Source organism: Hemicordylus capensis, chromosome 1, assembly GCF_027244095.1.
Source record: "Hemicordylus capensis ecotype Gifberg chromosome 1, rHemCap1.1.pri, whole genome shotgun sequence".
NCBI lineage: Eukaryota > Metazoa > Chordata > Lepidosauria > Squamata > Cordylidae > Hemicordylus > Hemicordylus capensis.
The window spans coordinates 85167388-85184258 of NC_069657.1; the positions used below are offsets into that span (position 1 = coordinate 85167388).

The 16871-nt window shown below is 44.6% G+C and overlaps 1 protein-coding gene and 1 non-coding gene across 2 annotated transcripts in view; both read right to left on the reverse strand.

The window, feature by feature from the left end:
• CREB3L1 (cAMP responsive element binding protein 3 like 1) overlaps positions 1 to 16871 on the reverse strand; it is a 131244-nt gene that overhangs the window by 37666 nt on the left and 76707 nt on the right. The window contains exon 2 of the mRNA XM_053305704.1: positions 15268 to 15496. Coding sequence (XP_053161679.1) covers positions 15268 to 15496 — 229 coding nt within the window. The remainder of the gene's footprint in view (positions 1 to 15267; positions 15497 to 16871) is intronic.
• Positions 13689 to 13762, reverse strand: LOC128341326 (small nucleolar RNA U3). The gene has a single exon (XR_008314348.1). It is a non-coding gene; the product is annotated as a small nucleolar RNA U3 (small nucleolar RNA).

Here is a 16871-nt window from a genome sequence, read left to right on the forward strand (position 1 = left end):
ACTTATGTTCTAACCTAAATTTAGGGGCAAAAACAAGCATGGCATTGCTGCTTTATGTAACATGTTGTTTGGCCCCGATAGTTCATGCGCATCCCCTAGAATCATCTCCCTCTACTCCACTGAGGGATTCCACTTCTACAAACCTAGGGGAAGGAGCTGAAAACTCCAAAATGGCTGCTCTATTGACCCTTGCCCAGGGGCATAGCCAAAGACGAAGGTGAGGGGAGAGGCCCGTCTTCAGTTTTTGTCTCAAGGCCCACTCCAACCTTGCTACACCCCTGCCCCTTGCTTCAGAAGCATGTATGCATGAACAAAAATTTTAAAAGGCACCCCCAAATCATTCCCAAAGGTAAAACAGGGACAAAGCAAATTGGCGGTTTACCACAAAATGGGGACTTCCCTGGTAAATTGGGGACAGAAGGAGCAGAGGACAGGGCTGTCATGAGAATAGAATTAGATGAGCCCATGTACACAGCACTGAGTTCCTGGAGGGGGGGAAATGGGACACAACAGAAATAAATTAATACATAGCCTCTGGCCTGCTCCTTCATCTGTCATCACATAAGAGTCGTAAAGAATCCCCAGCTACCCAGGGGAGGAATTATATGGTAGATGCAATCCCAGAATGCTCCTGCTTTCTGCCACTATGTATCAAGAAGCAAAAGCCTGCAACACTCACTGTTAGAGAACAAAGATAATTTACAGAAGGCCTCTATACGTCAGAACAGTGTCGGGTACAAGCATCCAGAATATATGACATGGAGTTTTGAAGCGATATTTTCCCCTTTCTTTTGAGGCATGGCACATACTTTTGTCCATAAGCCAAGGTAAGCTGGTCTTTATTAAGACCAACTAAGATATCTCAAAGTAGTCAGTATAGACCTCTTCTTCTGGCTGGGTGTTAAGCAAAACAAAAAAGGTAGAGGGGTGGGGGTGGGGGGGGGAGAGATGAAAAGTGTTCCAAGATCTGCAATTTGTAACAGTCTTGATGGAGTACAGGGGATTTTATGAAGACTTAATTTGATTATCTATTGCTAGGTGTGAGACAAAAGGCTGCTGTCTGGGACAAAGATAAAAATGGCAATTCCCCTAGTTTTCTGAAAATATAAAATCTAGCAGTTATTCAGATCTGTCTCCAGCACTAGTCAGAATATTCAGCTCCCTTGCAAGACGGAGAGCAGAAATAAAAAGAAATGTGGTTGTCTTTAGAAATAGCAAGTTCCCCCCCCTCCGCCGCATTCCAAGCAAAAATTAATCAAGTTTCAAGATATATTGGTTGCAGTCACAGTTACCATGAGTACTATTGTAGTACAAAAGTGGGGTACACACATATTACATTAAGTTAAAACAAATTCTGATCCCCCCCCCGCAACACACACCTTTTTAATGAACAGTAAGAGAGCCATTCCTCTCCCCTACCACAGCTAAACAATTTCCCTGTCTGTTATATACTGGACTATTGCCTTTGCATGAGGATTTGCAGGGCTATCCTGAAGTAGGAGTGTGCAGAAAACCGGGTTGCCCGGTTCAGTTAAAGTCCAGACTCTGGGCTTGAACCAGACCAGGCGTGTTTCAATTTTGTGCGCCCCGAACTGCCCCCCACCCCGGTTGTGTATCTGGTGTCATGACCCAGACATGCAGAGGCCCATTGGGTATGTGCGGCGGCCTCCAGAATGGCCATCGCCACAGAGGGCAGGCCCAGAATGGACCGAAGACCACCCGAACGAGGCGATATGGACATTAACGGAGGCCGGCAGGGGGAAGGGAAGCTCCAGAGAGAGGAGGAATGAAGAGTGGTTTGTGGTTCTTTTTGTGTGTTGCTTTAAAAACTAATTTCAAGAGCATTTGGTAGCCTTTGGTGTCCTCAGAGAGCCATTGAGAACATTTAGGAGCCATTGCTCTAGAGCCTTTTTGTGTGTTTCTGTGGTGCCTTTGCAAGCCTGTGGAAGCCCTTCGGGAGCCTTTCCTTTGCCATTCCTGTGGCGCTTCTTGGAGAAGCCTCTTGCAGCAGTGTGTAGCCCTGGTACAATTATCACTTTAATCCATTTAATTTTTATGAAATTCTATTTTTTTTAATTTAAAAATTCAAATAAAAATTAATTTTAATCTTGGCATTTAATTATAGCACTGTGCTGTACTATATAACTGTACTTAATTTCAATTACAATTAAAAATTTAATTATCCATTGAAATTTCTTTTTAAGTATGTACCCTATATTACATACAGTACCCATTAAAAACTGATTTTATGCATCCATTGAAAATTTATTTTAAGTACCCACTGGAAACTGATTTTTAATTTGTATCTATTAGAAATTGATCTCAAGTACTGTACTGTATCTATCAAAAACTTAAGTACACAACCATTGAAAACCGATTTTAATTATCTGTTACCGCACTGTCCTGTCCTGTACTTTATCAATGGGGTTGGTTGTCTTGCACAATTACTGTACTGTACTGTACATCTTTGTACACACTTTTTCTTCCTCCATAGTAAAAATGAGCAAGCGCACAATGGAGAGCTCTGCTGAGGAGAGTGGCAAAAAGTCCTGCAAAATGTTGCCCTTGAGCAAGAAGGTCAAGCTGCTGGACATGTTGGCCTATGGGGACAGCGTGGCATCCGCAGTGCGCCATTATGGCATCTATGAGTCCACTGTCTGCTCCATCAAGAAAAGCGAAGCTGGTATCTGTGCAAGTGTGGTGTCTTGGAGTCTAAAGGTGGTGTTTCATCCCTGGGATCCCCCCACATGCCACAGATGAAAAAGGCCCTCAGTTTGTGGATAGAGGACCAAGCCCAGAGGAACTTGCCACTGAGTGGACCTGTAATCCATGAGAAAGAGCTATGGCTCTAGTCTATAGGCAGTTTATGGCTGGAGGTGGTCAAACAATGGGAACACCCAAAGGCACTGAGTGTGCTCCCAGGAGAGCAAGGGCTGGTTCGAAAGATTCAAGCATCACCACAGTCTCTGCTAGGGATGTGCATGACCCTGTTCAGAGCCCCTTTTACGGACCAATGAACAGGTTCGACTGACCAACGGTTCGGCTGGTTCAAAGGCAGGGAGATAACCCTTTTAACATGCAGCGCCAGCAGGGGAAATGTGGCGGGAGGGGTAAGAGCACCCTCCCCCACTCTTAAAGGTATTTCCCATGCCTTCGAACTGCCCCCCCCCACCATTTCCAGTTCTGTGCACACCCCTGGCCTCCACAATGTCAACCTGGGAGGGGAAGCAGCATTGGCGGACAATGAGGTGGCATAAAGATTTCTGGCAGAGTTGCAGCAGCTGATTGAGTCCAGAGGGTACAGGCCTGAGCAGGTCTTCAGTGCTGATGAGACAGGCCTGTTCTGAAAGTGGGTGCCGTCCTGCTCCTTCATCCTCCAATTCATTATTATGCATTACTGGAGGAGCTGGGGACCTCTGCCGGAGCACCTGGAGAGTGGCAAAGTGGGAGAGCTAAAGTGGCCAAGGTACAGTGCTGTGTTCCATCCTAATTTCTGCTTTCCCCCTGGGTGATTTCTCAGTCATTTTCTGGGGCTCAGGGACCTAACCTCACAATTCCCAGAGACTCAAGGTCTCATATTCATGGTTTCATTATCCGCAGTTGTAGGCTGGAACGGAACTCCTGCAAATAACGAGTGCCACCTTTATAGATATAGAGATTCCTGCTTGGATGGATCTCTTCACCAGCTTGGCCCTATTCACATGTTATGTTCAACACACATAGAGCCCGTGTACAGTGTATGCAAATTCAGATCTATACACATAGACTGTTTTTCATACACTATGTTCAGTGCATTTCCAGCAGGACACTTCTAATCTGTACTCTGCATTTGAAGGGGACTGTATCCAGGTTCAGGAATCTTTTAAAGATTATTCATTCGTTCATTTGTTCATTCGTTCATTCATTTGCATTTATATCCCGCTCTTCTTCCAAGTTGCCCAGAGAGGTGTACATGGTTATATTTACCCTCACAATAATCCTTTAAGGTAGGTCAGGCTGAGAGATAAGAGACTGGCCCAGAATCATGCAGTGAATTTCATGGCTGAGTGGGGATTTGAACTTGGGTCTCCTCAGTCCTAGGAGGACAGTACAGTCATCCACAAAAAAAACCCCAAACATGCACATGTGTACAGAGACCTGTAGGCACGTGCAACGGAATGTCTGGACAGGACTCTCACTGGACACTTGACTAGAATGCTAGATGCAATTCCCAGCTGGGACAAATGGTCACCAAGAACACTAAATTAATCAAAGCCTTGAGAAGAGGATCCCTGTGAAATATGATCGCTAGTCAAGCAGGTATAAATTAAGAGAAGAAATGTAGAATTATGTGAGGAACAGATCTGGACCACTCTACTTGCACAGAAGTATTGGTCCAACTCTTGAAAAGGCCAGAGTCTGATGCTGGGAATGCCCCTCAGCAATTTGCACACAGCTCACAGAATGTGAGCCCATTAGAGAATGCTATTTTCTGTTGGTGCTGTTGACATAGTCTGTCCCAGGCAAGCAAAGAGAGCATCATGATCCAATGTCAAGAGAGCTCATAAAAAAGAACTCCCTGATGTCTCACCTGTTCTGAGTGTAGCTAAGCAGCTTCCCAAGGGTTCATGCATCAGGCCGCATGCTATGTAAGTGCACCTTTAAGTTTCCTTTTCTATAAAAGGAACAAGAGGCTATCTGCATCTTACATATGAATGTGTATATCTGAGTCCCAATGCCCTTTTAAAAAAATGAAAGTTACTTCAGGAAGGGGAAATTTGGAATGGCAAAGCTGGGAGGGAGCCCTTAACTCTCTTCACCACTTCCAAATCAGCCCCCACACTGCCGTTCATCCCTGCAAGTTTCTGTTCATCCCGGCAAGTTTCCAAAAACCTGCCCAAGTTGAAGACAGGGAGGCAATTGGAGCAGAGAAACAGTGGGTGGGGAAGGATTAAGGGCGGTCTCTTTCTCCACCACTTCTCTGCTCTAAATTTCCCCTGACCAGAGCAGCTCTTGATTAAAACAAACAAACCCTGTGAGGGCCCAATTATGTGTGCATTTGCTTGCAATGTGAAGTTAACTCCTGATGTAGGGTTGCCAACAGTCCAGCATTATGTGGGATGTCCCTATTTCCTGGCAAGAAATGCACATCCTGTTCGGGACTCAATTTCTCCTGCTTTTTTGCTTTGTCCCCCCTCCCCCCAACTTTTTTTGAAGCAGCACAGCAGGGACGGCAGTGAGAGCTTCGCCTGCCCGCCTCCCAAACCATGACAGGTGAGGTTGGGGCGAGCAAGCATGCGAGAGACAAGCAGAGAGACAGTGGCAAAGGAGCTCCACATTTTGGGCATGTGCAGAGGCCTGAAATCAGCCCAATCTGCCTCATTTGGGAGGAAGGTGGGCCTGAATGAGGAGCTCCTTCACTACTGTCTGTCTGCCTGCCTCCCATGTGCTCACCTGCCCACCCCTCGCCCCAACCTCATCTGTTATGGTTTGGGAGGTGGGTGGAGCTCTCACCACTGTCCCTGCTGCACCACTGCCATGCAGTGGGAGCCATGACCCCTGGTAAGCATGCCTGGCAGCTGGCTCCAGAGGGCCTGGCTGCGCCCCTGCCACTGGGGGAAGTCCCTCCCCCAGTGGCCCCGCCCCAAGACTCCCCCCCCACTTGTGTCCCGATTTTGGCCAACGTAATGTTGGCAACCCTACTCCTGAATATCTTACCTTTCAGGCACCCCAGGACTTGAATCGGAAACTTCATGGGCTCAGGCTGGGACATAGTCCTGTGGGCTACCTAGGAAAGCATGTGCTCAGGAATCAGAATCCTCCTTAGGCATAGAAAGGAACAGGAGTGTGCAACTGGTAGGCAGGCAGTATGGTGCCTCTGGACTAGCCTAGTCAGATATCAAATTCTAAGAGCCTGGCCTCTGGCAAGGGAGATAGACATAGATACTATCTTGTGCACATGGAATAGGAATAGGAATAGGAATGCTTGTAACTGCATGCATATAAATCCAACATGCCAGTGCACTGCTCCTTCCCATCCCTACCCATAACCTTCTATGCAGACAGTAAATATTGCTGATTGTGTTTGAGTTGTAGCTTTTCTAGACTTACAACCAAATCCACTGTGAAATTAAACATTTTTAGCCTACTTTCCTTAAGAAACGTAAGCAATCACCTGTCATTCTGTATGTGTGTGTGTGTCCCACTACCAACTTCACAGTGCCTGGAGGCTTTACAGACAGGGCTTTTACCCTGAATTTCCTTCAGAAGAGAGTGTTAGCATTCACTCACCAGCCAAACTTACCCTGAAGTCCCTTCAAGATCCTTGGACCCATTCCACACACAAATCGGGCTTTGTCTTGCAAATTTTAGCTTATCTCAAGTTATTCTCAGGTTTTTAGAATGCTGGTTTTAAGCTACTTTTTCTGAAAATGTCAGAGCAAATAGGGAAAGGCACTGACATAGAATCATCAGCATGATAAGAAGGATACAACTCTTTACATGTGCAGATGTAGCTCTTTAGTAATCTTCCCCCCCCCCCCCATTGGCTAGAAGGAAAACACAGAGGCATGCCATGTGAACTTGCATCAAAACAAAACCCGAGAGCAGAGGGGAGGAGCTGCTTCCCTCAATGCCGTGAGTGTGATTCGAAGTGGCTTCGCTCAACATTTACCCCGCAACATGAACCCATGTGCGAATAACTCCCTGGACCAATATGGACCAAATTGGGTACAGTTGTAGGGACACATAAGGACACCTCAATGGCACAGTTTGAGATGATATCATCCACCCCAATTCAAGATGGAGGATGTGTGAATGTGTTGAGGTGTAAGTGGGCTAATTTGTGAACTGCCGAACCAATCTGGACCAAATTTAGTCCAGTTCTAGAGAAAGTAGGCAGATATGTTCTAACCAGAACTTGGGGGTTTTTTGGTTTGTTTTTAAGGAAACTGTTGTGGCTAGATTTTTTGTTTGTTTTAATTTCTGTTTCAGAAAGTCAGGAAGGACAGGAGATTGCAAAGCAAGTGAATGCAGCATAAAACAGACATAGAAAGAAGTGCCTTCAGCAGCAGGAAGCTTTTCACACAGAGCTTTTAAAGCTCTTTAACTCGCATCTCCTCCAGAATGGAGGGGGTGCGTTCACATTCCAGCCAGATTTACCTCGAAATTCCTGCGAGTTATCTGGGAGCAGCTCATACACAATTCGGATTTTTCACTACGTGTTAAGAGTGTCACCCAATTTATATCCAGGGTAAAGAAATCCACTATTTGCATTGGGTTTTTTGGACAACTTCGCAGTAAAGCCTCCCAGTAAATTCTCAGTAAAGCCTGCTGTATGTAAAAGTCCCAGGTAATGTTTTGAGAAAGGGCTCAGGCTGGGATCTTTTGTGTGAGAAAAGAGGTTAAAGGGGTATATTAAGAGCCCGAGTCTGAGAAGACTGTTTCACAGATGCCCTCTCATTCCACAGGCTTACCAGAGATTTCAAAGGGAGAGGCAAGCTATAAACCATGGAGATATGGCTGCACCCCACTGTGCTGAAGAACGCCAAAAGAACAAGCTTGAGCAATCTTCCCTTGATATTTTGTATATAGTCAGAATCTTGGAATGTACATGCAGTAAACACATGGACACTTCAGATATCCTGAGAGTATTCGTGGCATTATACTAGATGAGGTTGAGTTTATGAGCTGACTTGATATGCAGATGAGGAGGCTGTTCTCATGAGCATCCAAGACTGGGCTATGGCAGCTAAGTCTGGGCTTGGCTGCCTGTGAGAGCCTGTGGGAGCTGACTGGATCTCGGCCGCGCTTTGGCAGCAAACCCGCCTAGGGAGTCCGCCTCTTAAATGGAGTTAAGGGAGCGAGCGCTCCCTTAGATGCGTTTACTTGACCCTGTGTCAGCATGAGCTGCTTTCAGCTGGCGCTGATATACTTATTGGCATTTGCCTGTCGCTGGGGGGGTCCCCACTTGCGCAGTGCATTGTGGGATTTCCAGAGGCCAGGTCAGAGGTGGACCGTCTGGGTGTGCAATCCACATGCCCAGACGGTCCTCGGCGATCGTCTGTGGGGAAGGCAGGTATCTGCAGCCATCCCCCACTGTCAGCCAGCCACCCTGCCCACCTGGTCGTGTGAATGAGCTCGATATGTTATGTTTTGTTGATAAGCCAGAACAATCCATTCCTAGCCTTATTTCATTAATCCAAGGATTTGGTTCTGTATCTGGTTATCCTATGAATCAGGATAAATCAGAGGCAATACCTTTGGGTTTGAAGGATACTATGGATAAATATAAGATATGGGGTTTTAGGTGTTGCCCAGAATCTTTTGTTTATCTAGGTATTGTAGTGGCTAGAAAATGATCTCAGATGGTTAATTTACATTTTTCAAGGTTTTTGGAGCAGATGAAAAATGATTTGCATAGTGGTCTAAGGTTTCTCTAAGTATTTGGGGTAAGATAAATGTTTAAATGAATGTATTGCCTAGGCGTGTATACATACACATATATATATATATATGGTCTTACGATGTTCATACCTGTTTCCTATTTTACGAGGGTATAGAGATTGGTGAGAAAGTATTTGTGGCAAGGGGGCCCTCCTAAATTTTATTTTGGTAAATTACAATTGCCAATGAGAGCAGATAGGTGTCATTTCCCACATTTTAAGCTTACCATTGGACTTGTATTTTAGCTTCTGTAGTGGGATGGAATGGGGAGCAAGTTGCAGTTTCACTCTGGCAACATCTTAAGCGTTACTGAAGCTATTCTCATGAGCAGCGAAAACTGGGCTAGTGAAGCCCAGTCTGAGACAAGCCCTCTAAAGTAGCCCGCCACTTAATCCAGATTTTGGACGTGAGGGTGCCCAACAACCAGGCTATGTGGTCGTGTGTGTGGATACACTTGGTGGGGAGGGGGGCTCTCAGTAATGCACCATGCACTTGCACGGTACAGTATTGGGGTGCTGGGGAGCGGGACGCTGCACGGTGGTGCTTCCCTGTGCCTGACCCCCAGAGCACCCAAGCGAGGCACAGGAGTGCCACAGGGAAGCCGCCACTAGTAGATAAGCTTAACCCTCCTTCCCTTGCAGTTAGCACCAAAGCTCTTCTCACTGATCCTGAGAAGAGCTTCATTATGTGGCTCCATTAAAATCTTGGCCAGTATTAGGTTCAGTTTTGTTCATGAATCTGTATTTTTGCCTACATTTTATGCTGCAAGATATATATGGAGAATTTGGGGGCACAGACAGGGTTTTAATCCCTATATGCATGATAGGTTCACGTTGTAGGGAAACCCAAGGATAAGGATTGCTTATAAATCCTTTTGGGGGGTCAATTGGGCTTCCCAAGGCATTAATACATTGGATCAGCTTATTACATCTGAATCTGTTTTTAAATATTTTGATCGTTTGAGATCTGAATTTGAATTACCACAGACGACTAATTGGCAGTTGGTTCTGCTTAAACATTTACTAACCGAGCTTTTTGCTGCCTCAGAAACTCCATCCTTATTAGATTTGGCACATTTAAGGGATGTACCTAAACCAGTAACTTTTCTTTATAAGAAATTTAGAGAGATCAGATTGATATTAATTACATACGAGAACTCTGGAATAGGGAGCCAGTTTGAACAAGTTTTTCCTCCCCAGCAAAATGGAAAAGAGGAGGAATTTGTTGCAATTTGGTTTAATTTTAATGAATTGTATGGATTTTGAAGTTTGTTTTTAAGAAAGGGTTTTTTAAAAACTGTTTGTTTGTTTGGTTGGTTGGCTGGTCCCCCCATTTCTTTCTCATGGTATTGAGATAAATATTATATTTTAAATATGAAGATCAGGAGGAAGGGATTTTATATCTCTTTGTGTGTTTTTAAAAATTGATTATATATTAATTTTAGTTGTATTACTTATTATTTTAAATAAAGAAAAAGTTAAAACAAACACATGAACTCATAATCTACAGATATGAAAAACCCATTGGTTCTGCAAAGCTGCGCAAGGGGCTGAGGATAAACGAGTTGTCGGGGAAAGCTATTAAATGCACTGCCTTCCCTCATATTTTCTCAGCTTGCCTTTCCTGCTCCCCCTTCCTATGCCAGAGGATTTGCACCCCTTCATTCTACAAAACCACCAGTCATGTTGTGTAGCTCAGAGCCATTACCTTCCACCCCTGCTCTACAGAAATGCATTCCAATGGGAAGAACCTTAGCTGAACCCATAAACAGCTAGCTCACTGCTTCCACCAAGAAACAAGATTACCGTCCATGCAGTTTTGCTAGTGCTTACAACTGGCCTACACCTTCCAGCACTCAACATTATTTGCAATGCCTTGATTTGGGAGAGGTGATGTTGTGCTGAGCAGAAGACCATGGAGAAAGCAGATAAGGAAGAAGCTTATTCATCCCGTTCCGGAACTCCTGTGCCAAACCTAATGTAATGTTCATAATTTGTACCCGAATGAAAGGCACAGAACCTATAATAACATTGCAATCTCACTAAAACGTATGTGCCATGGATGGTCCCCCCCCCCTCCCTTCTTCTTGAAGTACCTTTCCCTCTCTTTATTTCCAGGCTTGATAGTATGCAGCCTGTCAACTTCAGCCTGAAGTGGTATAGTACAGGAACAGTTTAACCATGCAGTGAGCTGTTTGTTTCACTCAGGCCTGACTGTACCATTCAAAAAGTATTACCTACAAAAAGGGTAGTTTGTCTGCTCCTCCCTTGATGTTTGGAATCACTCAGCATGGATCATTCCTGGCCACAGAATGGAAACTTATTCCCTGATTTTGCTTAAAAGGCGACCTTTCTTCTCTTGTATATACTGAATCTGTGCCATTCCCTCTTCAGGCCGACTGTTGTCCATCAACCGCTGGGACACCCACATGGTCCCACAAATTACAGGAGCCTCTGCTGGGATTGCTCTAAAAATATCCTGCCATCATGAATTATCCTAAAATGAATTGTTTTAAAAATAGGCTTAGAAATGACTGTTCGTCTCCTGCTGAGAGATCCGCTGGTAAGAAAGAAAGCCACTTCGTCTTCCCCACGCGCCAGTAAGCACTGGCTGCAGGCAGTGACTTCCCCTCTGTCCACGCCCAAGCCAAGAGTGCCAAGAAAGCCACTGAGTTTTGAGCATCCACACCCAAAAAGCTAAGAGTCTCTCTCAGCTGCTGCACACAGCTTGCCAGATACAAAAAGAGTAAGCTGACACCTTTTATTAGACCTGCTTCTCTAAGTGGGAATGCATGAGCCTTACAGAATTATTCCAGGCAGGTAGAAGGAGGTTAGGCTTAAACTGTACTCAAAAGCATATGAAGCTGCTTTCTATAGAGCCAGGCCCTTGGTCCAACTGGCCTGGTATTGTATACTCTGAACAGCAGCAGCAACAACCCTCTGGGATCCTGTGCAGGGGTTTTTCCTAGCTTGTTAACTCAAGATCCCTTTACCCAGGGGTAACTGGAACTGAACCTGCAACCTTCCGCGTGTAAAGCATGTATGCTACTGCTGAGCCACAGCCTGTCCCTTAAATGCAAATCTGGAGACAGGAGCTGTGTGGATGCTGTGTGGAAGCTTAGAATGGGATATTAGCAGCATGGCATAAAATGTCAGACGAGGAGCAGGGAGACCTGGGTTCAAATCCCTATTCAGCCATGAAGCTTACTGTGTGACCTTGAGTCAATCACTTTCTTTCAGCAAGGGTGTTGTGAGAATAAAATGGGGTGGGGGGAGAGAACCTTGTTTATTAGCCTGAGTTAACTACTAATATTACTAATAATTATGGATTAACTAATAATTATAACTAATAATATTATGGATCCCAGAATTCATCTTCTCTAGAATCTCAAGTTTTCATTTTCCAGAAAAAGCAAATTTCTACTGGTGTATTTGTTTGTTCATTTAATTAATTGATGTATGTGTGTTCCACCTCTCCAAGTTGGTTAATAAGTATAATGAAGAGATGAATGAAGGTGTGTGGGTCTTTCCTATGGTAATCTCAGAAGGAAGAAGGGTTGCTGGATAACATCTGCAGTTATCAGGAAGAGAGCTTCAGTATCTTGCATAGTTCCATGCCTATGACTCATGCCTCATGACTAACAGAAGCAGAACAAGTCATGGTGGACAGCTTGTTGAAAGTGTCAACTCAATGTGCGGCAGTTGTGAAAAAGGCAAATTCTATGCTAGGGATCATTAGGAAGGGGGTTGAAAATAAAAATGCTATTTTATAATGCCTTTATACAAATCTATAGTGCGGCCACATTTGGAGTACTGCATACGGTTCTGGTCACTGTATCTTAAGGACATTGTAAAACTGGAAAAGGTGCAGAAGAGGGCAACCAAGATGATCAGGGGCCTGCCTTAGGAGGAAAGGCTACAGCATGTGGGGCTTTTCAGTTTGGAAAAGAGGCAACTAAGGGGAGACATGATAGAGGTGTATAAAGTTATGCATGGAGTATTGAGGATATTATGCATGGACAAAGAGAATGTTTTCTCCATCTCTCACAACACCAGAATCAGGGTCATCCCATGAAGCTGAGCCAGCATAGTGTAGCAGCTAGAGTGTTGGACTAGGAGGACCAGGAAGACCTGAGTTTGAATCCCCATTCAACCATGAAACTCACTGGGTGACTTCGGGCCAGTCATGTATCTCTCAGCCTATCCTACCTCACAGGGTTGTTGTGATGATAAAAATAACCATGTACTCTGAGCTCCTCGGAGGAAAAGCGGGATATAAGTGTAAAAACAAACAGACAAATAACCAGGAAATTTATGACCGACAAAAAGAAGTACTTTTTCACACAGCACATAATTAATCTATGGATTTCTATGACGTGGGATGTGGTGATGGCCACCAGCTTGGATGGCTTTAAAAGGAGCTTATACAAATTCATGGAGGACAGGTCTATCATCTACTGGTCTGGTGGCTATAGGCCACCTCTAGCATCAAATACCAGTGCCTCTAAACACCAGTTGCAGAGGAGCAACAGCAGGAGAGAGGGTATGACCTCCCCAATTGCCTGTGGGCTTCTCAGAGGCATCTGGTGGGCTACTGTGTGAAACACGATGCTGGACTAGATGGGTCTTGGGCCTAATCCAGCAGGGATGTTTCTTATGTTCCTGTAAGTTATACAAAATAGAAGGAAAGTATGCAAATATGCTTATGTATAGAGATCAAAGACTCTGCCCTTCCTTGGCAGATAATTTAAGGGAGAGAGAGGTTTGCACAGAGCACACAGAGCCTGCCTCTGATTCAGGGGCAGCATGTTGCCTGCAACTGGGCATTTGAATACAGATCCTGATCAAAATCTGTCAGATCTATATATATAATTCTCTAAGACGGGCCCGTGGCTAATCCCTTGTGTGGCAGCTCTCACAAGAGTTCACGAGAAAGGGGAGGGGGAGAGGAAAGTGATGGCGGCGGGGAACATAAGGCCAACAGACAGGCCAGCAAACAGGCAGGTGGGCAGGCAGGCAGGTGAGTGATGAGAGAAAGCAGCGGTGGGGGTGTGTGAAAGCGAGTGATGGAGGGGGGGAGAGAAAGCGGTGGCCAGGGGAAGAAAGTGGCAGCAGTGGGGGGTGGAGAAAGCAGCGGGGGGGGGGGGAGAAAGCAGCAGCTGTGGGGAGAAGAAAGCAGTGGACAGCTGGAAAAAGCAACTGGCCAGGCAGCTGGTCAGAGAGGGAAAACATTGGGATGGGGGAAGAGGGAAGAAGAGTAGGTAGGGCAGGGACCGATCATGTTTGAACGTGCTTCTCCAGGCGATCACTATAGAAATGATTCCTGAAAGTATAGCCTTATAGTAGGTAGGGCTGCGAATGAGGGGCTGAGAATGAGGGAGAGGGGCCGAGAATGAGGGACAACTAGAGGCGCAGATGCTCTGCACCTGGGCCAGCTATTTCCATTCATTTTTCTTCAGTGTGGTCCATCATTCTCTGGTTTGCCTGGAAATAGGTGGGTGGTTCTAAAAGGTCTCACTGCCAGTCAGATCCTAAAACCAGCAACTATTTCTTCTTCATTTGCCTTCATTTTTTAATCATGTCAGTATTAGCCAAAATAAATCTAGATTTGTTCACGTTCAGGAGATATGGAGACACAGACAGAGTGAACTATGAACAAACCAGAGTATTTCCCCAAAGGATCTAGGAGTTTGGCTCAGAAGAGAACAAACTCTGGGAGCCAGCATTTGCTTTACAATATGGGAACTGAAGAATCAGAAATCAACAAGATGGAGGCTGGAAATAGCCAATTATCGCATTAAATGACTGTGAGACATTTCCCCCCTCTTAAAACAGTGACTCTTCCTATGAGTCATGAAGCCAAAATCCTTGTTCAGTCTGTTACTGTAAACCCCAATGAGAAAACAAAGGTCACTGTTATGTCTGGTATATTTTCTCACACAGGGGAGCTCTCTTTTCATGTGAAATAGTCAATTTCAGTTCCTTCCATTCTGACTTAGAGCCTTAATGATGCATTAAACAACAGGCTTCAGGTAATTTATAGTGTGACCTTTGGACTATTCCTTACCTAGTTTGAGCATAATCACTCCTCCAAATGACTTATCAGAAGTAGATTTCCTAAAAACATGTACCCCCAGGAGAAGTCACGAGCCCTAATCAGACGTTATAACAAAACAGCCTGTACACACTTACAAGGGTGAACACAGGTTGAAAGTCTCAGCCTGGCTTGTCACTCACCCTGCTTCACTGTGCCACTCGCAGACACAGCAGGATTTATCTGAAGAGGCGAACACCATATCCATGATGGTGGGCACTTCCATGATTGGCAGCCTGGGGTGATCATAGAAGTGCCCACGATCACAATATGGCATTCACTTCTTCCGATAAATGCTGCTGTATCAGTGAAGGACACAGAGAAGGGGGGTGAGTGACAAGCCATCCCACTTCTGTGCTTGTAAGTGTGTCTGGGTTATTTTGTTATATCATCTGATTAGGGGTCAGTATTTTTTAAAAAAATGTGTAAAAGCACATGTATGCCTTTCTGGGTTAATGAATGGGTCATTTCATGTCCAATGTGAGTCCATCATTAGATGGATTATAAACAGATAAAAGTTTCATTGCATATAATTGTAAACAGATTGATTGCCTGGGACCAATTTAACTCTAACCTAATTATCTTGAAGTTGAAGGAATGGACAGGTCTTATGGTACGACAGAGGCCCTTTGGAAGAGAACTCAACACACCCATACTAGTCCTGTAGTCAGCTCCCCTCTTCCATTCACATCACAAGACTTTCTGAAGTTCAGGTACGTCTTTTTCGGCATGCATGTTTCTTGTGCTCACCATTGGCCTTCTCCTCTGTCTTGATGGGCATGAGAGGGCTCTGAGGAGCAGAGTCTCCACTCAGGGAGTAGCTGTGCTCTGCCTGGATGCCAGGGGTGGGAGGATCCAGATCCATGTCCAGCAGAGGGTTCTTTTCAGCCAGCATGGGGTCGTCAAAGAAGCTGTTGAATAGTTCATTGGAAAAATCTTCCATGTTCTCGGAGAAGTGATCGAAGTTCTCAGAGAAATGCTGAGAAAGGGACAAGTGAAAAGAGAGCATTAGCATCACCTCCGTGAGAGACTAGAGGGCCTTTTACTGAAATGTATCCCAAGCCAGACACATCAGGAGCCAAATCATTTGGATGAGAAACAACTGTATCCATCTCTTATTCTTACTGTTTTCATAACGACAGAAAGTTATGAAAATGGTCTGAAATGAACAGGCCAAAATCTACAATGATATAATCTGCCTGTCTATCTTTCATACCATACATTAGTGATCCCATACTATCTCCTCCACACTCCCAACACCCATGTTTTCCAATAACAAATTTAGCAATATGATTTGCCAACACTGGTATACACACTTCAGACTATCACAGGTCTTTATAATGTTTTCTCTTATGCATTGACAATGACAAATGTCATGTGTGCTTTTAAAATGCTCTTTAAAAAAACAAAAACAAAACACTAGCTCTTATTTCCACTCTTCTAACAAGTAGGTACAGCTGGCAAAACGGGCAACTACCCCCCAGTGCCTTCTCTGAGGCCCCATAATAAAATGCAGAGCACCTTCTGGGATATCATTCTGTTACTCATAAATGGGCAGGAAAAACACACATCCCTGGTAACAAATCATTACATAGCAGCCTTCAAAAGTTGGCGGCTGAACAGCTAACATGGTGTTACTGGGTGACTATGATGCATGCCCCTCAAGCGTTTTTTATTGTAACATCCCTTAGAACCGTCCCATTTAGTGCAATATTATGATTGTTATGGAAAGCACTGGTGTTTCTTGCAGCAAACACATGACCGGCAGATGTACACATATATTTAAACACCCAGGTACCTGCATGTGGTCACTAAGAGTCAGCACCGACTTGATGGCACTTAATCAATCAATCAATCAATCAATCAAACAATCACATGCATTTGGAAACTCTGATTGTACATAGAAAGCTGCCTTCTACTGAGTCAGACTACTGTTCTGTCTCGGTCAGTATTATCTACACTGGCTGGCAGCAGCTCTCCAGTGTTTCTAATGGGGTCTTTCTCAGACCGATTGGAAGATGCCAGGAACTGAACCTGGGACTTTCTGCATGCAAAGCAGGTGTTCTACCACTGAGCTACTGCCCTTCTCCATTTGGGAAGGGATTCCAAGACTCACATACATGGAAGATAAATATGCATGTGCACATCTTATTTATTTCTCTCCCTTTTTTAAAAGTAAACTACTTTATTGAGAAGTAGTATATAAATATTTGTAACAGTAGTAGTAGTACATATGTATATGATGTCCACATGTTACATATTTGTTGTTTGAAAACCATGGTGTATCACCAGTGTTTCCTGTTGCCATCATAATGTGTGGAGCTGTTCCCACCTCTCTGTCCTTCATGGTTCCT